This window comes from Gnatocerus cornutus, chromosome 2 (assembly GCF_029298725.1).
Source record: "Gnatocerus cornutus isolate USDA-ARS CGAHR chromosome 2, icGnaCorn1.1, whole genome shotgun sequence".
NCBI classification, from domain to species: Eukaryota; Metazoa; Arthropoda; class Insecta; order Coleoptera; family Tenebrionidae; genus Gnatocerus; species Gnatocerus cornutus.
The window spans coordinates 9,402,079-9,424,306 of NC_142234.1; the positions used below are offsets into that span (position 1 = coordinate 9,402,079).

The following is a 22,228-nucleotide window of genomic DNA, read 5'->3' on the forward strand; positions in this document are numbered from 1 at the left end:
AGTGCACGTCACTTTAAGTGGTCCTTGAAAAGTGATGACTAGGATGGAGGAAATACCAACCAAAGTTTTTAAAATCCACAATTTCGCGAAAGATTTTTAATTTTTGGAGCGAAAGGCTGGATACACCCTCGAGAGTGATAAAACGGCACATGAATATTACCTGGCCGCCATTTTGTCCGGCATTTGCGCGTTGGGTTGGTAAGTGAGCGTCACTCGAGTAGTCGGGCATTTTTGTCGTGTCAAATTCTCTAACTTGGCAGCATTTGTTCGTCAGCCCTGTTTTCTCCGAAAATAAAAAGTTTCCATAAATTATCCCATTGATTTGAAAAGGTAAATTAAAAATAAGCAATGTCATACAGAATACATCGTCTCGAACAGTTTTAAGCGTCGTTTTGACCGATTTAGCGTCGAATTTTTTTTCCAAGGCTCCTTTCAACGATCTAAACTTATAAATTTCACTCATTCCTAGGGACCTTTTTGTCATTGTCACATTATTTTATATTGGCAATATTCAAAATAACAATTTCAAATGGAGCCCACGCGTTTCGTAAGAACGCCTCGATAACCCCCTGAATTTAATTAATTTTGTCGGTTTCAGCATGTCAACGACCAACATTCTGTGTCTGATATGCAATGGCAGTTGCGTGTCCAGCAGAAATTCAGTGCAAATTTTCGGCAAAGAGGTAAACATTTTCGCGGTTATTTCCACAAAATACTCATAATATCGAATTTTAGGCAAAAACGAATACAGACACACCTCTAGCTGATATTCTAACCAAAGTTTTAACCAAGGACCTCACCGAAGAGACTGCACATTCACAGGTTATGTGCAAAAAGTGTTTTAAACTGTTTGACGAAATGGATGAATTGGAGCATCGGTTGAGTGAAGTGAAAACAGAGATAATTAATAACTATACAAACACCACAACTAGACTTAAAAACGGTGAAAATCAAAATGATGAAAGTGATACAATGGAAAACGGCATCAAAGGTACTGATGCCAACAAGGAGAACGAATTACCGCGGAAGATATTAGATATTCCTTCTTCAGATGATGATACAACTCAGGTTAGTAGTTGATTGTTGTGTATTTCACAAATTAAGCAGTTCTATTAGGTAGAGAAAAATCAGTTACAAACCATTGAAGACATTGAGATGGAGCTAGTTAAAATGCATGGAGGCATTGAAAATGTTGAAGGGGTCAAAGTAAGGAGCAAAGTTGATTGTACTGTTGTCACATTACGTTTTTTAGGAGCTAACTGGTGATATCATAGATTCAGGAGCTGTTGATCATTCATCTGATTCAGACTATGAGCCTCCAGTCAATGTAGAGATTTCCATTAACAGTAAAAGTAATCCAGGTAAGCTTCTTTGCAAATTATGCAAGTAATTTAGCAGTAAACTTTGAGAGAATTTGTTCTGACGTCACTTTCAATTGTAACCTTAAAGTTTAATCACCATTAATTTTTTTAAGTAACAATGACTGCTATTTTAAGTAAATAACGAATGAAAAACCACTTAATTGACTAACTTTTCTGTAGTTAAATTTCTTGGATAACTATGCAGTTTAATCCATATATATTTTTTTAATTTTTTTCTTAGAAGTAAAAATAAAAACCGAGCCGCCTCTGGACGGTGGCGGCAGCGAGCGTCCCAACATCCTCCGCAAAAAGCCTTCCTCTATTGAAGCTATCAAAATTAAAGAGGAACCTCTCCATCTCCAGCCCATGGTGGCTCGCCAAGACTCGCTCTTCACTTGTTTAATGTGTCAAGGCGATGAAACTGTTGCTGGCGACGTCCGCGCGATCACCGCCCACATGAAGTCGGCTCACGACATCCGTCTGTATATCTGCGATGTCTGCGGTCAAGACTTCCGAAAACGCAATGAATTGTCTGCTCATTTAGATGAGCACGTTGCAGCCGAGGAAGGCGATTTTCAATGTGAAGTTTGCAACCGCATTTTCAGTAACTTGCGACTATTTAGGATTCATAGGCGGATGCACTATCCGCAGAACAAAGCGTGGCCATGTGATACGTGTGGAAAGAAGTATAGCAGTAGAAACCTGTTGGAGGAGCATATAAATACACATACAGGAATCAGGCCGTATGTTTGTCAGCAATGCGGGAAGGATTTTGCGTCGAAGTATACATTTAGAGCACACGAAAAAACTCACGAAGTGCGGCCGAGGCCCTATGCGTGTACACAATGTCCTAAGACATTTTTGAGCCAACAGAACTTATTGCAGCATGAAAGGACGCACTCAGGGATTAAGGAATTTAGCTGTCATTTGTGTGGAAAGAGGTAAATACAGTTCTTATGTAATTCTTTTTTATTTGTTCGAATTTTCATGTAGGTTTGGTTCTGCACACAACTTGGAGGTCCATTCGATAGTCCACACAGGTTATCGTCCCTTTGTCTGCAAGATTTGCCACAAGGCCTTTGCCAGAAAGGCGGAAATTCGCGACCATGAACGCACCCACACAGGCGAACGCCCTTATCAATGTGAAATGTGTGGTGCCACTTTCTCCCAAAGATCCAACTTACAATCGCACAAAAGAGCCACTCATTTGGATGACAAACGCTATGTTTGCATGGATTGTGGTAAAGGGTTCAAAAGACGCCGCTTGTTGGATTATCACGTGAAGGCAGCTCACACAGGTGAGCGTCCCTTCAAGTGTAATGTGTGCGACGCTACTTTCGTATATCCAGAGCACTTCAAGAAGCATCGTCGGATCCACACCGGCGAAAAACCATTCTTATGTGAGGTGTGTGGTAAAGCTTTTAACAGTAGAGACAATAGAAATGCGCATAGATTCGTACACTCGGATAAAAAACCTTACGAGTGTCTTGTTTGCGGTGCCGGCTTTATGAGGAAACCTCTTTTATACCAACACATGCAAGCCCAAGGACATTTGAACGATACTATCGTCGTGAACCAACCTCGATTGACTACTGATGACGACCAGCTGGTGACGGTTAACTCCCGCGGAGAAATGGAGATTGTGGATCCAATGTCGTTAGCCGAAGCTGTGGAAGGCGACTCTGCAGTTCCTGAAGACTCAAAATTATACATTTCCGAGCACATTTTGCAGTCACCGCCTGAAGAAGAAGGAGGAGAGAATGAAGGATTAGAGACTGTAGAACACATCATCATCGATGGGCAACACATACGGTTCGAAAACGAAGACGACGAAATGGACACCATCACGGGGGAAACATTAGCCGAGAGTGAAACTCAAATTATTGAAACACCTGACGGACCAGTACAGCTGGTGAGAGTGCGGATACCAAACGAGCACGGGGAAGAAGAAGAAGCTTGGATAAAAATTGTGCCAGAATAAATAAAACTTCCTGTTAATATTGTATTTTCCTAATTTAATTAGTGTAATTATTGTAAGAAAAGTTAGATTAAGAGCACCGTTGTGCTGATTCAGTTTGTCCTCGATAGTTGTATTTTTTTCCGTTGAGTTGTATATTATTTTTGTTTCTGATAGGTACATATGAACAATAAATTAAATATCATTAAAGATTTTATTTTTTCTTGGGCGATTTTGATTTGCTCTTCGAACGTTTGGGTTTACTTTTTGAGCGCGACTTACGTTTGATTTTACGTTTAGGCTTGTCGGTCTTTGATTCGGGTGACAATAGTTTTTGCGCTACTTTTTGGACTTCAGGGGTGCGTGCGAAAGAGTCGTAAGAAAACTTGCTACACGCTTTGCCTAAAAATTAATCAACATATGTCAGAATAGGCTAAAAAGTGTACATTACCATTGCAAAAGTCTTCACCACAGTCGATACAGGAAGCCACTCTTAATTCGACCACTCCTGATTTATTCTTCGTTTTTCGGATTTGTGGGTCTAAAGCAAACTGTCGCTTTTCAAACGCGCGGGTCTTGTTCTCCAGCTTCTTCAGCTCCACTAATCTGACGATGCAATGTACAATAAACAATACGAAGAACTATTAGCTTAGTGGATGCGATTGAGAGCACCAAACACGTTCCAATACCAACTAGAACTGATATAAATAATGAAAACCGTCCTATAACAATTTTTTGTACGAAATAATCACGCTAACACCAAAAGAACATTTACTGTAGCATCATACTTTTTTTTCTTCAAAGTGATAACACTGATTACAACTTAAAAAAAAACTGCTTATTACATAATTAACAAAACCAAATAATCGAGAATTAATAAAATACGCAACAATGATACCCATGATCGAAGTAATTTAAAAAAAAACAGTCTGATGGTGCTTTCAACTGCTAATTAGCGCTAATGAAATACCTTGAAAAATAATTTTCCTCCAATTTAGTCTTCGGTCTGATAGTCGTCAACATTTTCCAATCAATCGGTACAGCAGCCAATTCACTAATCTTCAAATTTTTCATTTCTTTCGGCAAAGGATCGGGAAAAGTGTATGGTTCTTTCATAGCCTTCAGATCCTTTTTCCCCGACTTAAATTTGAATTTCTTGTCTTTAATCTTAATACTTTCCATTTGCACTTTTTCCTGCTTAATTTTAAAATCGGGAACTTTTTCAAAAAGCCTCTTGAATTCCTCTTGCGTATGGGCAATAGACTTCGACAAGTCCAAAATTGGAGCAGTCTCCTTCTTTTTCCCCAAGAAGTCGTCGAGCTTAGCCATGACTAAAAATACGATATTACGAAACGTCGTGTAGAAAATTAGAAAAAAGTGGCGTCTACACTTTTTGGCATATCGCTTTAATTGTTTTCTGTGTTTCTTGTAGAGGAAGAAAGACTTGGAGTTCGAGGTGATCTCTCCCACTGTTCTTGTTTTAAAACGAGACCGTTGTGAAGAGATGTTAATTTGTCGATGATATAAGTGGTGTTTTCTACGTTTTCATTGCAGTCCGGGAGACGTTCTCGTGGTGAAGAATGCTCAATTTTGAGGATTTCTGTCTTGGTTTCGCCGCAGCGACATCTGCAGCAACACTCGCATTTCGAGGCGTAGTAGATTTGTTCTTTGTCTGATTCCAAAGGGACGATTTCCGTTTGGTACATTCTGATATTCCTAGCAAAAAAGTGATCGTTCTTCCGCCAGAGAGCTCGAGTTTGACGCTTTTCAACGTAGTTTTTCTTCCTGTAACTCCTTGGACTGCCGGTTTGACTCTCATCACTTGAATTCTTGTAATCTCTTTTTTGTCTCATTTTTCGTCGTTGGTAGAACGGGTCCTTCTCGCTCTGCTTCATGTAGCGAGTTGGGGGCCTATTTGCTCCCCATTTCGGTTTACCTTCCACACTCCTGTCATCGCTCCTACTCCTCCTTTCTTTCCTCGTTCTGTTGTCGTAATTTAACTCGAGATTTGTTAACTTCTCTCTGATGTATTTATGGTTGTTGGTGCACGTATCGACTTCACATCTGTTGTTCAAATCAACGTATTCTGTCTGGGTGCTGCTATCACACAGTGTTTTGTTTCTATTTCTATATTGTGTTGGTGTTAAGATGCGATTTTCAGTCCGAGGAGTTTTCTCTGGGGCCATTGTCAACGGAATAGCGATGGGGACGCCGTTGTTGTTTGGCATCAACACGGCATACTGCATGTTCTGAAGGACGTCCAAAGGAGTCTGCAGAACGAATGCCATCTCGCTTCTGGGAGTCAACACTTGGAAAGCACAAGAAGACTTAACGTTACGTGGGGGAGTCCCAGGCTCGTTTCTAGGAGTAAGGGAGCGTTCTTTATTGGTATTTGAAACATTTTTTACTTCATTGTTTAACACTTCAGGACGTGGCGACGCTGTTGGTACTAGCACAGCAGTGTTAACAACAGTATTATTAATTTTCGTCTCCTCTTCTTTATCGAGATCGTTGTGGATGACAGTAACACCATCCTGCTCTTCCACATTATTTTGTTTTTTCATCTTTAGCTTGGTCTTTTCGAGCTTAGCTTCTTTCTCCGCAATTTCTAGAGCTTCCTGAATTGCTTCTTTTCTTTTACGTTCACGTTCTTGTTTCTCTCGTATGGCTCGTAACTCGTTCTCTTTTCGTCGTCTCTCCAGTTCTTGCTCGCGTTCTATTCTTAGTTCTTCTTCTTGTTCTTCTTTGATTCGTTTCTCTCTTTCCTCTCGTCTGCGACGTTCTCTCTCTTCAAGTTGTTGTCTGATGGCTTCTTGATGAGCGAGCGCAATTTGGCGGCGACGTTCACGTTCCGCCAGTTCTGTAGAATCCACTGGGATGTTCTGGCCCCTGATAAAAGTCCTACACCCCAAAAATCGTACTGCTAATTAATACAACATTGAGCCTTACCTGTTGAAAGCAGTAGTGCTGCTGTGACTAGTGTAAGGTCTTTCAATTTCCTCTTCATGTTGTTGCGGTGACTCCGCTGGTGATGTGTTGGAAACTACAATCTCCTCGTCCGTTTGCAGCCCCCGTTTGACCCAATTCGGTGGATCATTTTCGTTGACATCCCAAAACTTGGTCTTGTCTTTCCACTTAGGTCTGTCGTCTTTGTAACTGGAAGATGATTCATACCCTGATTGGTTCCAAACGTTTTGTGGTAGTTCTGTAGTTTGTGGAGGAGGATTATCGCTCCCGTAACCCGACGTTTCTCCTCCCATTTCCTTTTCCACTGAGTTATACTGGTTTCTGGATAAAGGAGGCAAACTGGAGCGTCTCGTAATTGTGAAGTCTTTGCGGAAGAACTCGTTGTTGGCCATTGCAAGCTTAGGAACATGTCTGTTTCTAGAAAAAATGTTTTATTGAAAGGCGACAATGAGTAAAGGGTTACCTTGGAAATGACCTGTCCAGAGTTTGAAGATCTTTGTTAGCGCCCCACGGTGCACACAACCCTGATAATTCTTCTACAACAAAACTTTGACTCACTGAGAGCACAAGAGGTAACTCACCTTTTTCTTTCGCCCACTGTAATTTTTTCCTCTCGATAAGCGACAACGGTTTGTCTACGAAAGTGGACATTTCATCCTCTCGCAACGGTTTATCAAAGCAATATGAAGTTATATTACTGAAAACTAGAAAAATTTTGTCGTGCCAAAAAATGTAGACGTTGCATGTGGTGCATTCGTGACCATCAATCAATATCGCGGTTGGATGGTAGATTTATATCCGCAAATATGTAATCACATGAAATTTTTTACTTACCCTCGCTGAGTCTTGGATCAATATAAAAGCAATTAAAATCACAGCACTAGATCTTTGGAAGTGACCGAGTGAAAGTGTAATGAAACCAAAACCACAATAACGTATGCGGGAAATTTTATCTTGTATTTGATCAATTACATTGCTTAGCAACCACTATTCAAACATCTTAAGGGTGAATAACCGAATTGGTCGTATGGATCTTGAAGGGGAGTTTATGGACGTAATGCGAATAGGTTTTGCGTTGCTTGTTTTATAGGTAGAGTGAAAGTTACCCCCTATGGAATTAAATAATAAAATGATAGGAAACAAGTGTGACGAAATTATAAGCTGGTAGCTTGAGCTCCATGCTGGTGCTTAAAAAAAATGATAGACAGCAAACAGACTTAAATTATTAGAAATTTTGTGAATTTATCATGAATATAAAATTCAGTAATGAAGTTCTTGGGACAGTTATTTATTTACGTACACCGTGAAGTCCAAGCTTTAGGTGTACCTTTTATAAAATGCTTATTTTGCCCTAGATCACGGCAATAATTTTTATGCCTAACTAATTTCAATTTATAATGAACGCCGTTTACGGAAACCCCGTTGTGCATGCAAGAAGTCGCCCCAAATTGTGACCTCATTTTAAACCTGTACTAGCGAAAAGAGCATGCAAAATACTCATAAATTCAAACGCGGTTTCTTCAATATTGTGCACTGCATCTCGTGACAAAATAGACAAGACGGAAATAAAATCTAGCTCGATATTTGGTAACAACACGCGTTCATTTTTCTGGCTTACAATAATTTTAGTGACATGTGGCAAAAATTGGGTCATTTTTTTATTTGCCCCTGCTAAATCGATTTGTTGTTTGTCAAACTTTTTGGGCCAACAAGCACATAAATTATAGAATGTCTAGAAATCTCGAATGGGGTGGGTTCGCCTGAGCTCGAAACCATGACATTCTTCAACTTTTTATGACCCCTAGTTATAGAATTCTTCACCCATAAAATTTATCGTGTGAGCTTGGAATGAGCGTAAAACTAAATCTCGCATACTTCAGCAGGAAGCGTGGGGGAAATGATAAGATTGTCCAGGTAACTGTTCATCGAAAGGTCATCAAACGGAAAATGATCGATTTCGATTTAATAACATTAAACTACCAGTTAGTTGTTGAGTGTTCAAAAATAAACATTCAACCACCAGTTAGCCGCCCATGAAATTCTGCCCACTGGTTCAAGTTCAATCTTAAATATGCTAATAGGACTAATTTACAAGAACACCGCTACATGCAACTTAAACGATCCGCTTAATCTGATGTCTTCAGTGCGCGACTTTCGATAGAACGATGCGGCGACTTTTTGTGGTGGTTATTTTTTTATTACAAGAACGAAAAGCGAGGTACATTTTGCCGACCGTGCCCGACGTCGTTCATCCTCCAGTTCCGGATGATGGTAGTCACGTGGACTTAAAAAAACATTTTTTTAAACATAATTTTGTTAGTAAGAATCAATCAGGACATGGAGTTCATGTTAGAGGATCCTGACCCGGAAGTCACTCCGGGGCTCTTTCAGGGAGATATGGCGATGACTAATGAGATTTACAATTACTGGAGGGTGGGCATACGATGGGATGTGTTCCCGGAGAAGTTGTGGAACAATGGTACCGTGCCGTATTACATAAGTCCCATATATGGTTAGTGCAGAAAAGGGTCGTTTTCATAGTTAATAAATGCCCTTTGATGATTATTCTAGAACCAGCGGACCAAGTAACGATAAAAAAAGCGATCCGCACTTTAAATTACATGACGTGTATACGCTTCGTTCCATGGGATGGTAAAGTCAAAGATTATCTCTTAATCTGGCCTATAAAGTATCCAAAAGGATGTTGGTCCTTTGTGGGTCGTTTTGGTGGTGCTCAAATCGTGAGCCTCCAAGCTCCAGACTCCACAGGGCCCAACTGCCTCGGAACTGAGGGTCGAGCGATCCATGAGCTCATGCATGCCCTCGGTATTTTCCACGAACAATCTAGATGGGACCGCGATAAGTTTGTTAAAATCCACACTGACAACATAATCCCACGTATCCACCCTCAATTATTTTAACTTTTCATTCACCTTTTTTTTGCAGAGTTCGTAAACAACTTCGATAAGCAAAGTCTTGAAAATACGACTTACAGTTTCGAGTATGACTACGATTCGATTATGCATTATGGGAAGAACTTTTTTAGTAAAGGAAAAGGAAAACCTACCATCACACCTAAACAGCCAGGAATCAAGGCATTAGGACAAAGGAAGGCTCTTTCCAAAGGTGACTGCCTCAAACTGAACGACTTGTACGGCTGCTTCGACAAGCCAAGGCTGAGACGAAAGTACTACTTTTTGTGCCAATTTATGGGAATTTAGTTTATTTAATAAAATTATGTTGGGTTTGCATCTGGTATTGAAACAACTTCCTGATCTTCTTCCTCGTCTTGCTTCGCATGTTCTTTCGTTTGGGGTAGATCTGTTATAGGGTCGTAGGGTTCGTCGAAAATGTCATATCGAACGAAATTCTTTGGTGCTGGCCAAGCTTTTGCTACAAAAGATAGAGTTACCAAAAGTGAGTGCTGGATTAAATCGTACAGCTAAAGTCTTTAGTTTTTCCAATGCGTTGGTAGTAGTTATCAATAGCTTGAAGGTTTTCGAGATATTTGCATTTGCATAAGAAATTCAGCAATTTCAGCTCGGGGAGGAATCGGGCGTAAGGGTCCCGCGCAGCTAGTGATAAAACTCTTGAGCGCAAGGTGCCAAATTCGTCGGAAAGTTCTCCTTCCTAAAACGACTGAGTAAAGAGAATACGTATAGAGCGATTTTGAACAAGTTGTACCTCCTTTTCCTCTTGTACTTTTTTAACATTATCGGCCACAAATGCGTTTGCAAAATTGTAAATTTTTTCGCAACAATCTGTGACATATCTCATCGAGTCTTCTAAGTTGCTGTTTTCGTCTATTTCGTCAACTCTTTCTGGTGGTCGAGCATAATACGACAGCCAATCTTCATTAAAACGCTACAATAAAAACAGCAAAGCGTACTGACGCCACGTAAATTCTTGTTTACCCCTTTAATATGATGAATTATTTTTAAAAGCTTCACGTTCTTCAAACGTTCATTCTCTTTTTCGAAGAGCAACGTGATGTATCGTGCCAAAGCGCGTTCTGAGCCTTCAATAATGCAACAGAAGAAATTGGTGTAGTACAACAAAATCCCTGAGAGAGGCTCCGTATTATAGACATTGTTCGTAAGTTTATAAATACTTTCTTTCGCTTCTTCTATCTCATCTTGTAGATATTTGTGTTCGCCAATGTACAAAATACGATGGAGGTAATCGATCTGGAAAGATGCGTTACTATTATCTTTAAAACAACTGATTTATACCCTTTTCGCCAGCTTCAAATTTGTTTGGACGACATCAAAAATAGACCGTCTTACCGGTTCTGTTATAACTTCTCGTTTTGGAATAACTTTTTCTTTTTTCTTCGGTTTGTATTTCTTCATTGTGTCATTTTGATTTTTCCAACTAACACCACTAACGTTTCCATGGAAATTTGCTGGGACACCATCGATCCAACAGGAGAGGAAATAAAGAATTAAAAAATTGCTTTACAAAAAACATTTTTTATTTTGTATTTAGAACTAGTTTGATGACGGACTGCCAAGGATAAATCAGATTATATTATGTCAATATAACTAAGGTCAAATCTAATCACAGTTACAAACATTAATAACATGGTGAGAAACTTAAGTGCTAAATACAGGAAAATACAAAACCACTCGGGCGAATCTTAAAGTACACCATAAATAAATAAAAAATAAGTTCTCTTTTTGTCAATTCGCAACTAAGGTGGACGCATTTGGAATGCATCTGAAGAAAAATACTGTCACTATTAATCAGGTGATTCCTTGTCCTTAAATGTTCAGTAAGATCCTCCATTAGTGTATCCGTTGGTCCGTCCGTTATTGTTGAATCTCTGATGGTGTCTTGGTCCGGCGTTTTCTCGGCCTTTGAAACCGCCACCGTAACCTCCCCAGCGGCCCCCGCCGCCACCACCTTTGCTTCCATAACCGCCGCAACGGCTGGCCATTTCAGAAAGCTTCGGGTTAACAACCTATCAAGAAAATTAATTAGAATCATCCTAATCAATAGTGAAATGTGGGGAAATTTGAGGATGGGATCCAGACAAGATTTGTGTGGACACCGAAGGCATATTTCCCAAACTGTAATTTCCCTTCCTTCAGCATTCATGCAATGCCGACGGTTCTAGGCAAAGGCATGCCAAAAAAGGAAGGGTTTGAATTTTTAGTTGTAACTATATTCTTACCTGATTGGCTTCTTTGAGGACAGACACCAAATCCTTCGCTTGCCGGAAATTGGATGGAGTGAAGAAAGCGTATGAGGTTCCGGTCGAATCTGATCGACCTGTCCTTCCTATTCTATGGATGTAATCTTCTGAGGAGTTGGGATAGTCATAGTTTATGACATATTTAATTCCGTCCACATCTAAAGAAAACCATTGCTTAGTATGAATTTTTACAATGTGGCCCGGATTTGTGATGTTAGTACACAGAAAATAAAACTTGTCTCAACAAAACAAAAATTAGTCAACACAAGTTAAACAGTGAATCCAGAATACTTGAAAAATAAAATAACGAGTTATCCAGCTACAACAAAGTCTGATGCAAGTTGATATAAAAGTGTTGCTGCTCAATACTCGCATCTTATTATAAATAAAAATATCAAGAATACTAACCATGACTCGAGTTTCAAGTGATCCACGTAGTTGTGAAGCATTTACAACAAATCATCGGAACAGCTATAGTAGCAAAAAGTGGCTGCTGCAGTGATGTCCGAGCGCAAGTGCTGCTGGGATCAATTAACAATCGGGCGCTCTAAACACTGCAGGACCGAACGGAAGACAAATACTCAAATTTGAATGACATTTGTTTGAATTGGCTATTGGTATTTCCCCGAAACGTGTGCATTTTTTTAGGGAAATTGGAGTGGAACGGTTATTGATTGTGGACGGGTTTATACAAACATGTGCCATATTTGATGCAAATGCACATCAAATCTTCCATCGGTCTTCTACCTCCTCAACTGATCTCCCTCAGAGCGGGGTAGCCAGCCAGAGGCACCGCAAGACACAGAATTGCATCCTTTACAAGAACGCAACAAAGGCGTAATTATTAGCACTTGCTAAATACGCTCATCCTGCATGTGCCTCTGAAACAAAAAAGGACAACCAGACTGATTAATAATCTGCTACCAACGTCATCCAGAACTTACAAACTAAACTTAACATAAGATGTCCCTACATCGTCGACGATAGTTTATGACGCATGCAAGCTCAAGACCCCAACCTTTACCCAAAAATCGCACCCTCCCATTTGAAAATGGAACCAGTCTGGAAAATCCCCGCAGTGCTACTATGCCATAGTGAAAAATTCCGAAGTTAATTTCTATCAATTTTTCAAATCCAAAAAAACTGAACATGGTTAAATTCCAAAAAAGAAACAGATGAAAATCAAATTTCCTCGGGAACTGAGGCGATAACCTACCCAATCCACGAGCTGCCACATCGGTTGCAATCAAAATGCTTGACTTTCCGTTGCGGAATTCACGCAAGACGTAATCACGCTCCTGCTGGCTTTTATCACCGTGCATGCACACAGCTGGCCATCCGTAACGTCTGATTGTGCGAGTTATACTTTCTACTTTCTTTTTGGTTTCAACGAAGATGATGATCTTTGCTCCTGGTTCACCGTTATTCCCAATTTCTTGCAAAAGATTGTTTAATCTGGAATGGAAGAAATTAATCAGAAATGCGAATTTTCTTATAAAAATAAGATAAAGACATTAAATCGGTCAGGTCTTCTTAGAGGATTAGGGTGTGTATAAGAACATCAGATATTCTATCAGACACTTGTCTCATCATAAAAACATTTGCAGCAAAATTTGTTACTAATAAATTTTATTACTTACTTTGTTTCCTTTTCATGTTCCTGGCATACGTCCACAATTTGTAAAATGTTATGATTTGCCGATAATTGCAGGGACCCAATATTGACCTGAATGTATGTTCTTAAAAAGTCCGACGCCAATTTTCTTACTTCCTTTGGCCAAGTTGCAGACCACATCAAAGTTTGTCTGTCAGGACGAATCTGTTCAATAATCTTTCTAATTTGGGGCTCAAAACCCATGTCTAACATTCTGTCAGCTTCATCAAGAACTAAGTATGTACATCTTTGCAAATTTGTTGTGCCTTTTTCCAAGAAATCAATTAATCGTCCAGGTGTAGCAATGCAGATTTCGACGCCTCTTTCCAAATCTCTAGCTTGGGGGCCTTTTGGTGCACCGCCAAAAATACATGTGTTTCTTACATAAGAAGAACTACCAAAATCGTGGGCAACTTGTTGAATTTGTTGTGCCAATTCACGTGTGGGGGCCAGAACTAAGGCAATGGGGCCATCGCCGCGGGTGATTGGGGGCTGGTTATTGATGTGGACTATTGCTGGAAGGATGTATGCGAGAGTTTTTCCAGAACCTGGAAGAATAAACATTGAAGACATGCGCAGATATAAATTGGCGCATGATTAAAATGGAGTAAAATCAGGTCTTCTTAGAGGTTTAGGGTGAGTGAAAAATCAAGGATTATCAGACTCTTTTCTCATCATGACGTAAAAGTGAATGGTTCTCATTGTGTAACAGTTTGCGAGTGAAACTTGTCCATAATGTGAATCATATATTTTTTTCAATATCTTACCTGTCTGGGCAATGCCGACCATGTCGCCTCCGCTCATGGCTACAGGCCACCCTTGAGCCTGGATAGCAGTAGGCGCATCATATCCCTGTTTCTGAATCTCATGCATGACATAATCAGGGAAACAAGCTTCGTTGAAATTCTGGATAGGATTGGGAGCTTCTCCATCTACGGTAATTTCCTTTGAACGTCTATACTGATCAACTTCGTATTTGGAACGGTTGGCGACGGCAGGATGAGGCACATAAAAGTCCTTTTTGAAAGGACGCAAGTTCTTCATGTCCCAGTTAGGCTTGCGGAGACGATTACCAGGTGGTCCTCCATTGGCGACGCCATTACGGCCGCCGCCAAATCGACCACCACCACCTCCTCCATTTCCGTTTCCTCCGCCATTACCGTTCTTGTATCTACCGCCGCCCGAGCCATAACCATTACGGTTCGAACCGCCACCCCCGTAGCCTCCTCCTCCATTTTCAGAGCTACGACCTCCGCGGTATGAACCTCCACCACCACCGCCACCTCCGCTGGCGCCATTTTGTTTTCCGTAAGACCTGCAAAAAAGGTCTTGTTGAGAAAAAGGAGTGCAAAATTCCATCGCCTTGGCGAAATTCAACATCTTTTGAGTAAAATTATAGCGTTTGACAGCGAATGTAAAAGCGCATTTGCACGTTATATTAAGGTTCCGGATGGTTGCTATGCCAATATGGCGGACATTTTTAAAACCCCGAAAATAATCGATACAACTGCAGCCATCCGTGATCAAAAATAGGAAAATACAAAGAAAATTTTGTACCAAACTACATTTAAAAGAGACTTACATGATCGTTATCGTTGGATGGTGTTCTTAAAAGGTGGTAAAACTTGTATAGTTATGGTCTTCCGGAGTTGTTGAAATACCTGAAAAATTAAAAAACGTCAAAACTTCAGCCTACTACATTAATAATAAAGGCACAAAAGCAGCTGAGTTGTGTTTTGGTAAAATAAAAGAAGTTCCAAAAGAAATTCTCAAAATTTGAGTAAAAAACGGAATGTAGTTCTTACCTCAACAACGTCCAAAACTGAAGAGAAAAGCGATGACAAAAAAGGGGCAATCGGGGTCGAGAATTGTAAAGCACATGCGCGAACATGCGCAGATGAGATTATGTGGCGCCCTCACAGATCGATGGAGCGGAAGTTGGGTTTGAAGCTTGTGGCGCAAAAATACAAAAAAACTAAAAGTCTTCTTGTCGAGGAGCTTAATAAATACGAGTCATAATCCTTCTTAAATAAATTGTTATAAATAACCGTAATTATACATTTAAAATAGTTCTTGGACTCAGGAAATAAATATTTATCTTATTTTTGACTTACAAAGTAAAACAAATTCTAAAGAAACATCTGCACATATAAAACAACTTTTGTGTTTCTTGAAATGTTTTTGTTGGTGGCTGCTGCGGTTAATTCTATTGGTAAAACAAATAGTAGCTTGTTAGAATTTTTAGACAATTTCAACCAACATGCAACAAAAACACACGTTCTGTTGCTTTTAAAATCAAAATATTGTGGTCAAACCGTTTTTGATACTATTTTAGAAGAGCGTAAAATGGACATTTGCCATCTGAATGATTAGCGTTTCGTGTTTTCAAATTTAAAAGGCAGACTGTATTAACTTGGAAAAACTCCAAAATAGTTACCTTCACTAAATTTATCTTGTTGGCTTTTGGTATTTTCATGGGTTTCCAATCGATACGTTCTATTTGTGGTTTCCGAAGGTCTATAGTTCATTTTTTTTTAGTCGCTTTGCGTGTAATAACCAAAGTAACATTTATGATTTAAGGAATTTCGTAGGCTGGATCGAGGGATGGTTAGTAAATATTGTTGTAATAATACACTTTTATTGAAATTTGTGAATAAACAATTAAATTCGGATTAGTTTGATATTTTTAACAAATGAGATGGAACACTCGCTCAGATAAAAATGTAAAATTGAGACAAATAAAAATTCTTGACATTTTTCAATCTGAGAGTGACGATAATAAAACAAATTAATTTGACTATAATAAGAGAATTCCATCCTTTTCGTTGAAAATTTCAATTACTAATTTGTTTTGCAAAATATAAATATTCAGTTTTCTTTTTTTTTATGAATATACAATGATACATCCAAGTTAAAAATTGAAATTTGACCAAGAAAATCTTTTGAAATGAATATATTGTAATTACAACTATATTAATACTGTATTACATACAAGAAATGCACTTGCTGGAAACTTACAGAAGAGTATATAAATAATAACTTTTTTTCAACATCAACTTTTTCTTAGAGAGTTTTAATGCGAGGGTCATGCAACCTATATTGTCGAGAAGAAAAAACTTAATCTCAGTGAGAAAACATGACCGAAACCCCGCTTAGCGGATCACTCACGTTTGATTTTATACCAGTTCTGGTTCGAGACTTATAATTACAAGGTACTTTGCGATAAAAAAATATACCACGAAGAAAAACGAACTAAAACTGAAAATAGAACAGACATATTAAATATTATTTAAAATCGTTAATCGTTACGATGCCATGGCGCGAATGATAACGTCTTAGAATAATGAAATAACTTTGTGCTTTTCGCACTTGGTGACCGAGATACGCTCTCACTTTCCGGATAAAAATTAAACAAAAACTAGTACACGTAATAGTAAAAATCTTGAGGTTCAAAAACGGACCGTTTGGCCTTGCTTTAAAACGAAACATTATCTAGAGATATTTCAGTCTTTTTTTATATAGAAAATATCACATTCCTTGCAACGTTATTGTACATAGCTTAATATAATAACGCTTAGCGTTTCTCCCAGACACGGAAAAGTTAATATTATTATTCTTTTGCTACCGTAATCGCTAAATATCACAGATGGACGTGCGCTAGTCAGCATCACGCTAAACGACGAACGAGTTAATACTTAATACTACACATATTTACACGACACAAGCAGTCATGTCAAGAATCGCAATAAATAAAAAACGAAAGGTACGAGTCACTTACACACGACGCGTACGGCTAAAACTCTCACTCTTGCTGCTGCTGGTTAAGAATTTTAGGTACAGTCAAAACATTCATACTTCCGAAGCGATTCCTACTACGTTCCGCGACACATCAACCGAGCGAAATATAAACTTTTGACTGGACTCTTTTTAACAGCATGAATTTCTTTAGTTAATATATGAAATACTATAAGAACGAAAGAGCCCGAACTCCCCTTCTATATGTTTCGTGCATTTCAACAGCATACAGATAGTTACACTAGACTACCTAATTCTCAGAACGAGAACACACAGATTACACACTAAGATTATAATAAAGCCGGATTCACCCCGGCAAACAAACACCTTGATAAGTAGTCGGAGAGCCCATTGCGTTATCTGGTATAAACATCAAGCCAAAGCGGTGCAACACCTGCGACGGGGGCGTCGTAATAAAAACTGAAAACATCGAAATTGACAACAGTTACGAAGACGAAGGGCCTTCCATCTCAAAACGACCTAAAGCAACACAAATTACGCGATCACTGTTCAAACCACCAATAACCATCTCGCGGTTATTGCTGCCCCGAACTACATCGCAACTAAAAATCTCTCACTTCATTTAACAAATTTATACGATTATTTAACAAATTTACATTAAGAATACGTTTTGACATAGACGATTTACCCTTCGAGATTACACACATCTACTACTGTCGACGCCGCCCATGTGTATGTGTGTAATTTACTGTTGTACGGCTGTTGCTGGTTGTTGGGTGTACGGATAAGTGTACTGAAGAGGGCCAGGAAATTGGTTGTAGGGTCCTGCTTGACCTTGACCCATCGATTGGTAAGCGCAGGGATTCGTAGTGTTGGGTATACGATTGCTTTGGAAAAATTTGTGGTTGATGATGGACTGAATGCCGTCGGGACCTGGTGGGGCTGGAGTCATCATATAGGCTTGCGGTGGTACTGTATGGTACATATTAGGACTGCTGGCTTGAGGAGGGCCGCCATAGGATGGTTGACGTTGCTGGTTGTACCGCGAATAATTACGAGTATTGTTACCTTTAAGAAAACATGACAATTACGGTTGTCTTCTCAACTTTGAAAACTTACCATAGTGTCTATTACCACCGTTGTGTTGGCCTTGCTGGTACATATTAGGCGGACTGTAGGAGGTCTGATATCCTTGACCGTTCTGGAATTGCGGATTCTGGTATCCAAACCCGTTGGAAAAGTTTCTTGGTCCATTGTTCCTCTGCATATCGTTTCTAGGACCACTACCGTTCATGGTATTTCCCCGTCCATTTTGTCTATAATCGTTGCCATTACTGAAATTCTTGTTATTCCAAGTCTTTGTTCCGCGATTCGAGTTGTTGGAATTTGGTGACGAATTATCCTTATTCCTGTTATGCCATCTGTTTCTACCGTTTTGACTACTACGGGCGTTCTGTGCCATGTCTTGCAATTGAGGTACAACATTCTGGCCCGCTTCTTCCAAGACGGCAATTAGATCTTTAGCTTGGCGTATGTTGTTGGACGTAAAGAAGGCGTAGGCTGTTCCCGCTTGCTGACAACGACCCGTGCGACCAATTCTATAACGAAAAACGAAATAAATATTTGTAAGTTTTCAAAATAAAAATATGTAGTACCTATGAACGTAGTCTTCGCTAGAGTTGGGATAATCGAAATTGATGACGTATTTAACATCTTCTACGTCCAAACCTCGGGCTGCAACATCTGTAGCAACAAGAATCGAAGATTTTCCCGATCGGAACTCCGACAAAACGTAGTCTCTTTCGGGTTGCGACTTGTCGCCGTGAATGGAAATGGCAGCATACCCTTCCCTTCTAATACACTTTGTGATATCATCAACTTTCTTTTTAGTCTCAACAAAAACGATGATTTTATTGCAGGAATCAGAGCCGATCTCCTTCAGTAGTTTGCATAACTTTTCTTCCTTCTCATTCTCTTCACAGACTTCCACGATCTGCTTGATGTTATGATTCGCAGCTAGTGACAACCCTCCAATGTTCACTTGAACGTAATCTACAAGGAACTCTTCCGCGAGTGCTTGTACTTGTTTCGGCCACGTTGCAGACCACATCAACACCTGTCTGTCTGGTCTTATTTGCTGAATGATTTTACGAATTTGGGGTTCAAAGCCCATATCCAACATTCTGTCTGCTTCGTCGAGGACCAAATAAGTGCACCTTTGTAAATTCGTGGTGCCTTTTTCGAGAAAATCGATTAATCTCCCAGGAGTTGCGATGACGATTTCGACACCTCGTTCCAAGTCGCGGGCTTGAGGACCTTTAGGGGAGCCTCCAAAAATGCAAGTGTTTCGTACCAGGGTAGTGGAGCCGAATTCGTGAGCGACTTTTTGGATTTGTTGAGCAAGTTCTCTGGTCGGGGCGAGGATTAGAGCCACTGGGCCTTCACCTCGTTGGGGGCGTTGTTGGTGGTTAATGTGGACGACTGCTGGGAGCATGTAGGCTAGAGTTTTTCCAGAACCGGTTTGGGCGATTCCCACAAGATCGCGACCGGACATCACCACGGGCCAACCTATAGAAAAATAAACGTAAAATCTCCTTAACGGTAATATTCAATGTTACCTTGAGATTGGATGGCGGTAGGATCCGCAAATCCCTGTTTAAGAATGACCTGCATTATGTAGTCTGGAAAGTTTCCTTCATCAAAATCGATGTTAGGACTTGGAACGTTGCTGCCGCGGACAATGATGTCGTTTACTTCTCGATATTCCTCTACATCTTTTGGTGTACGATTCATCACGTTGTTGTGTGCAACGTAAAAGTTCTTGCGGAACGGCTTTAATTCCATATCGTCCCACTGTGGGTCGTTGGGGCTTCTATTTTGGTCCTCTGGTTTTCTCTTGTATTGTTTTGAAAGGGGACCTCCAAAATCTTGAACGGGGGCGATGCTATGTTGTGGAGGCCCATACCAATAGTTAGACTGTTTACCGAATTGTTCACTTCGATCAGGCCGTGATCTGTACCTTGTGAAAAGTATTTTTAGTAATGAATTAAATATGTGCGAATCAATATTGCGCAATTTAACCAAATCTTACATTTTCTATTTGAGTAGAAATTAATATTTAAAATTGGTAAAAATTTACCGTCATAATTACGAGTATCGTTTTAGAAAGTGCAATTGAAAGAATGGAAGATTCAATAGAAGGGTGTGGTATTACCCATTTCCAAATGTGAATGCCCAAATAAATTTCTTAATAACCCATTGGTATTGCTAAAATTGTTCAAATTGAAATTGACCCTGTAAAAATAATCATCGGATATTTGACTCCGCTTGTAGTTTTGCGTATATTGATATACCCCAGCATAGACGGATTATATCATTGCAAATTGAAAGGGCGACAAAGTAAAATGGCAGCCATTATTGGAAAGTGGTACAAGAGGTCAACCAGTTCAAAGTGGTCAAATTCGTTAGAATTTACTCGGACAACGAAATAAAACTAATAACTTACATCGAACTGTTGTGGAAAACGTTATTGTACTGCATGGTGCAGCAAAATATGGTACCAAATTTGTTTCAATGGACTCCCAGAAGTGAAAATCTGCAAAGAAAGAATGACGTCAAAATCGACATTAAGTCATCGATTTTCGTTGGTTATATGTGTAATCGATCAGTTATGAATCCTTAATAGGTTTTACAATAGCAAATTGATTAATTTTCAACAGATTTGAAAGAAAATTGCAAAATTTGATTGGAAAACCTCACCTATGCCCAACCAGACCGGCGAACAAAACGGTAATGCGCAAGTGTGGTGGGGATTGGTCGATTGAGATCAGATGACTCTTTAAAGTTTAAATTAACGCGCCAAACTAGATTTTTTGTTACAAATTATTATATTTTTAACTTAACTCTAATTACAAATTATTACTTTGCTTCTTCATTCGGTTTGTCATCTTCTAAAAACTTATCCCAGTTATCCAGCCTTTCGCTTATCTGCGCATCCGTTTCTGCAATCTTAAACTTGGTTTTGCCATCCCAAATTTCTGCTGTCAACTGCCTTTTCATAAACCATCTCCCATTTAATAATTTAACAACTTCATCAGCTTCTTCTGGATTGGACATGTTAATTTGAGCCACACCTTCCGGATGTCGGTCGTAAAGAATAACTTTGCGGACCTCTCCAATTTTGGAAACTTCCTCTCTTAAATCTTGTTGGAATTCCAAAATTAAGCTAACATCCGTGTCGAAAATTGCTGGGTCGAATAGGTTTTTCACTATTACGACTTTCTCATGTTTGGCCCGGTCTCCTACGAATTTTTCCGGCCTCCAATCAAAGAGTTTTTCTTGGATTTTCTTTAATTTTAGTTTCTCTTTACGTTTTTTCATTTTGGGTTTAAGTTTCGGGTCATATGCGCCCTTCATCTCAAATTTTGCCCTCTCGACTTTGATTTTGTGGCCTTTAAAGTCCGAGCCGTCCAACAAACTTAGAGCCAGTTCAACTGATTCTATTTTAATGTAAGTGCACAGAGCGTCGCCTTTGAGATAACCGGTTCCCGGTTCTTTGTACAGTTTTATTTTAAAGTTGCCGTTAGAAGGGTCCCTCATCACGAGTCCACATTTTTGCATCAAGTCCACAAACTCCTGCTCTGTTAACTCTGTGGGAAGATTGCTCACATAAACTTTTGTATTTTCTGTTTCATCCACATTAAACCAGGATGGTTCTGATGCTTTGCGCTTTTCTCCTTTAGGTTTTGGGGGAGAGTTTGGGTCTTCTTCAGCGGGCTTTTCTTCCACTTTTTCTTCAGTTTCATCTTTTTCCTGGTTTTCAGTAAAACCGTAATTCATTTGATACCGTGCCATAAAATCATCGTCCAGCTTTGGAAACCAAGCGCTCTTCTCCTTATCCCAGAAAAATTTCACACCGTCTTTATCAGTGTAAACATGAGTATCACCTTCAAATGCGTAAGCAACTTCTCGTAAACGCCATTCATTCTTTTCAGAGTCCCATTGAAACTGATGCCCTGTGTTAGGATCTGTGTATATTGCCACATTTCCTTCATAGTGCACGTTTTTTGGGTCATACGAGGTAGTTTGTTGTTCTTTTTCTGAACTCTCACTGTCAGTTTTCTCTGTTTCATCACCCTTTTTCGTTTCCTCAGCATCTGTTTTGTTCTGGAGTTCTGATTCTAAAAAACAGCTGTAAATGAATATCAAAAAAATGTATGTGGACCCTTACCATTAACTGGCAAGTCCTTTAATTCTTCCGCTTCAGCGGAATTTTCAATAGCTTCCATCGTTTATTATAAAAATGGTTGTTACTTTGCAGTAAAATCAAAATATTT

The 22,228-nt window shown here is 39.5% G+C and overlaps 8 protein-coding genes and 1 non-coding gene across 14 annotated transcripts; 2 read left to right on the top strand and 7 right to left on the bottom strand.

The window, feature by feature from the left end:
- The first annotated feature begins 98 nt into the window (after positions 1-98).
- LOC148178780 (uncharacterized) lies at positions 99-3,528 on the top strand. Of its 3 annotated transcripts, none has more exons than XM_088030485.1 (7): positions 99-198; positions 599-683; positions 736-1,068; positions 1,117-1,206; positions 1,253-1,361; positions 1,603-2,302; positions 2,355-3,528. In XM_088030485.1, the coding sequence occupies exons 2-7, from the start codon at positions 600-602 to the stop codon at positions 3,340-3,342; spliced, it is 2,304 nt and encodes a 767-aa protein (XP_087886611.1). In that variant the 5' UTR covers positions 99-198; position 599; the 3' UTR covers positions 3,343-3,528. The 3 variants fall into 3 exon arrangements, with proteins under 3 accessions (XP_087886611.1, XP_087886610.1, XP_087886612.1); XM_088030484.1 differs by having other exon boundaries at positions 161-330; XM_088030486.1 differs by lacking the exon at positions 99-198 and adding an exon at positions 368-547.
- LOC148178781 (uncharacterized) lies at positions 3,422-7,204 on the bottom strand. The gene is made up of 4 exons (XM_088030531.1): positions 7,120-7,204; positions 4,289-4,649; positions 3,770-3,924; positions 3,422-3,720 (listed from the first exon to the last, which is right to left on the bottom strand). The coding sequence occupies exons 2-4, from the start codon at positions 4,645-4,647 to the stop codon at positions 3,533-3,535; spliced, it is 702 nt and encodes a 233-aa protein (XP_087886657.1). The 5' UTR covers positions 4,648-4,649; positions 7,120-7,204; the 3' UTR covers positions 3,422-3,532.
- Positions 4,725-7,208, bottom strand: LOC148178782 (uncharacterized). 2 transcript variants are annotated; one of them, XM_088030490.1, is made up of 5 exons: positions 7,120-7,208; positions 6,867-6,989; positions 6,749-6,821; positions 6,268-6,702; positions 4,725-6,219 (listed from the first exon to the last, which is right to left on the bottom strand). In XM_088030490.1, the coding sequence occupies exons 2-5, from the start codon at positions 6,934-6,936 to the stop codon at positions 4,725-4,727; spliced, it is 2,073 nt and encodes a 690-aa protein (XP_087886616.1). In that variant the 5' UTR covers positions 6,937-6,989; positions 7,120-7,208. The 2 variants fall into 2 exon arrangements, with proteins under 2 accessions (XP_087886616.1, XP_087886617.1); XM_088030491.1 differs by having other exon boundaries at positions 6,867-7,193.
- Positions 7,209-8,250: 1,042 nt separating this feature from the next.
- LOC148178783 (hatching enzyme 1.2-like) lies at positions 8,251-9,536 on the top strand. The gene is made up of 4 exons (XM_088050507.1): positions 8,251-8,556; positions 8,606-8,797; positions 8,857-9,183; positions 9,232-9,536. Exons 1-4 carry the CDS (start codon positions 8,451-8,453, stop codon positions 9,504-9,506), a joined length of 900 nt encoding a protein of 299 aa, XP_087906633.1. The 5' UTR covers positions 8,251-8,450; the 3' UTR covers positions 9,507-9,536.
- Positions 9,433-10,883, bottom strand: LOC148178784 (uncharacterized). The gene is made up of 5 exons (XM_088050506.1): positions 10,518-10,883; positions 10,200-10,472; positions 9,970-10,149; positions 9,726-9,915; positions 9,433-9,678 (listed from the first exon to the last, which is right to left on the bottom strand). The coding sequence occupies exons 1-5, from the start codon at positions 10,635-10,637 to the stop codon at positions 9,521-9,523; spliced, it is 921 nt and encodes a 306-aa protein (XP_087906632.1). The 5' UTR covers positions 10,638-10,883; the 3' UTR covers positions 9,433-9,520.
- A 73-nt stretch (positions 10,884-10,956) lies between these two features.
- Positions 10,957-15,038, bottom strand: Rm62 (ATP-dependent RNA helicase Rm62). Of its 2 annotated transcripts, XM_088050504.1 has the most exons (7): positions 14,942-15,038; positions 14,719-14,797; positions 13,904-14,451; positions 13,123-13,684; positions 12,699-12,937; positions 11,462-11,640; positions 10,957-11,248 (listed from the first exon to the last, which is right to left on the bottom strand). In XM_088050504.1, coding segments are annotated over exons 2-7 (1,722 nt in total). In that variant the 5' UTR covers positions 14,721-14,797; positions 14,942-15,038; the 3' UTR covers positions 10,957-11,056. The 2 variants fall into 2 exon arrangements, with proteins under 2 accessions (XP_087906630.1, XP_087906631.1); XM_088050505.1 differs by lacking the exons at positions 10,957-11,248; positions 11,462-11,640 and adding an exon at positions 12,184-12,363.
- Positions 11,289-11,429, bottom strand: LOC148178786 (small nucleolar RNA SNORA57). Its single transcript, XR_015769722.1, has one exon. It is a non-coding gene; the product is annotated as a small nucleolar RNA SNORA57 (small nucleolar RNA).
- Positions 15,039-15,754: 716 nt separating the features above from the next.
- LOC148178787 (uncharacterized) lies at positions 15,755-20,708 on the bottom strand. Of its 2 annotated transcripts, none has more exons than XM_088031514.1 (6): positions 20,652-20,708; positions 20,398-20,487; positions 19,511-19,905; positions 18,548-19,460; positions 18,012-18,490; positions 15,755-17,960 (listed from the first exon to the last, which is right to left on the bottom strand). In XM_088031514.1, exons 2-6 carry the CDS (start codon positions 20,430-20,432, stop codon positions 17,638-17,640), a joined length of 2,145 nt encoding a protein of 714 aa, XP_087887640.1. In that variant the 5' UTR covers positions 20,433-20,487; positions 20,652-20,708; the 3' UTR covers positions 15,755-17,637. The 2 variants fall into 2 exon arrangements, with proteins under 2 accessions (XP_087887640.1, XP_087887639.1); XM_088031513.1 differs by having other exon boundaries at positions 19,511-19,911.
- A 76-nt stretch (positions 20,709-20,784) lies between these two features.
- barc (RRM1_TatSF1_like and RRM2_TatSF1_like domain-containing protein barc) lies at positions 20,785-22,221 on the bottom strand. The gene is made up of 2 exons (XM_088031515.1): positions 22,123-22,221; positions 20,785-22,072 (listed from the first exon to the last, which is right to left on the bottom strand). The coding sequence occupies exons 1-2, from the start codon at positions 22,178-22,180 to the stop codon at positions 20,811-20,813; spliced, it is 1,320 nt and encodes a 439-aa protein (XP_087887641.1). The 5' UTR covers positions 22,181-22,221; the 3' UTR covers positions 20,785-20,810.
- Positions 22,222-22,228: the final 7 nt, after the last annotated feature.

Excerpts from the sequence above, each read along its gene's own strand:
- LOC148178780 (XM_088030485.1), top strand. The coding sequence starts at position 600 with ATGTCAACGACCAACATTCTGTGTCTGATATGCAATGGCAGTTGCGTG. Across the intron at positions 1,207-1,252 it reads AAAATGTTGAAGGGGTCAAA|GAGCTAACTGGTGATATCAT; the intron begins GTAAGGAGCAAA and ends TACGTTTTTTAG. Across the intron at positions 2,303-2,354 it reads TGTCATTTGTGTGGAAAGAG|GTTTGGTTCTGCACACAACT; the intron begins GTAAATACAGTT and ends ATTTTCATGTAG.
- LOC148178781 (XM_088030531.1), bottom strand. The coding sequence starts at position 4,647 with ATGGCTAAGCTCGACGACTTCTTGGGGAAAAAGAAGGAGACTGCTCCA. Across the intron at positions 3,925-4,288 it reads GAGGAAAATTATTTTTCAAG|ATTAGTGGAGCTGAAGAAGC; the intron begins GTATTTCATTAG and ends TTGCATCGTCAG. Across the intron at positions 3,721-3,769 it reads TGGTGAAGACTTTTGCAATG|GCAAAGCGTGTAGCAAGTTT; the intron begins GTAATGTACACT and ends ATTAATTTTTAG.
- LOC148178782 (XM_088030490.1), bottom strand. The coding sequence starts at position 6,936 with ATGTCCACTTTCGTAGACAAACCGTTGTCGCTTATCGAGAGGAAAAAA. Across the intron at positions 6,822-6,866 it reads ACAGTGGGCGAAAGAAAAAG|AAGAATTATCAGGGTTGTGT; the intron begins GTGAGTTACCTC and ends GTTTTGTTGTAG. Across the intron at positions 6,220-6,267 it reads AGCACTACTGCTTTCAACAG|GACTTTTATCAGGGGCCAGA; the intron begins GTAAGGCTCAAT and ends TTTGGGGTGTAG.
- LOC148178783 (XM_088050507.1), top strand. The coding sequence starts at position 8,451 with ATGCGGCGACTTTTTGTGGTGGTTATTTTTTTATTACAAGAACGAAAA. Across the intron at positions 8,557-8,605 it reads TCCTCCAGTTCCGGATGATG|TAAGAATCAATCAGGACATG; the intron begins GTAGTCACGTGG and ends TAATTTTGTTAG. Across the intron at positions 8,798-8,856 it reads TTACATAAGTCCCATATATG|AACCAGCGGACCAAGTAACG; the intron begins GTTAGTGCAGAA and ends TGATTATTCTAG.
- LOC148178784 (XM_088050506.1), bottom strand. The coding sequence starts at position 10,637 with ATGAAGAAATACAAACCGAAGAAAAAAGAAAAAGTTATTCCAAAACGA. Across the intron at positions 10,473-10,517 it reads ATTTGAAGCTGGCGAAAAGG|ATCGATTACCTCCATCGTAT; the intron begins GTATAAATCAGT and ends GCATCTTTCCAG. Across the intron at positions 10,150-10,199 it reads TAATTCATCATATTAAAGGG|CGTTTTAATGAAGATTGGCT; the intron begins GTAAACAAGAAT and ends TTTTTATTGTAG.
- Rm62 (XM_088050504.1), bottom strand. Across the intron at positions 13,685-13,903 it reads GGTCGGCATTGCCCAGACAG|GTTCTGGAAAAACTCTCGCA; the intron begins GTAAGATATTGA and ends TTATTCTTCCAG. Across the intron at positions 11,641-12,698 it reads TGTGGCAGCTCGTGGATTGG|ATGTGGACGGAATTAAATAT; the intron begins GTAGGTTATCGC and ends GGTTTTCTTTAG.
- LOC148178787 (XM_088031513.1), bottom strand. The coding sequence starts at position 20,432 with ATGCAGTACAATAACGTTTTCCACAACAGTTCGAT. Across the intron at positions 19,461-19,510 it reads TACCGCCATCCAATCTCAAG|GTTGGCCCGTGGTGATGTCC; the intron begins GTAACATTGAAT and ends ATTTTTCTATAG. Across the intron at positions 18,491-18,547 it reads AGCGAAGACTACGTTCATAG|AATTGGTCGCACGGGTCGTT; the intron begins GTACTACATATT and ends TTTTCGTTATAG.
- barc (XM_088031515.1), bottom strand. The coding sequence starts at position 22,180 with ATGGAAGCTATTGAAAATTCCGCTGAAGCGGAAGAATTAAAGGACTTG. Across the intron at positions 22,073-22,122 it reads AAAGGACTTGCCAGTTAATG|AATCAGAACTCCAGAACAAA; the intron begins GTAAGGGTCCAC and ends GCTGTTTTTTAG.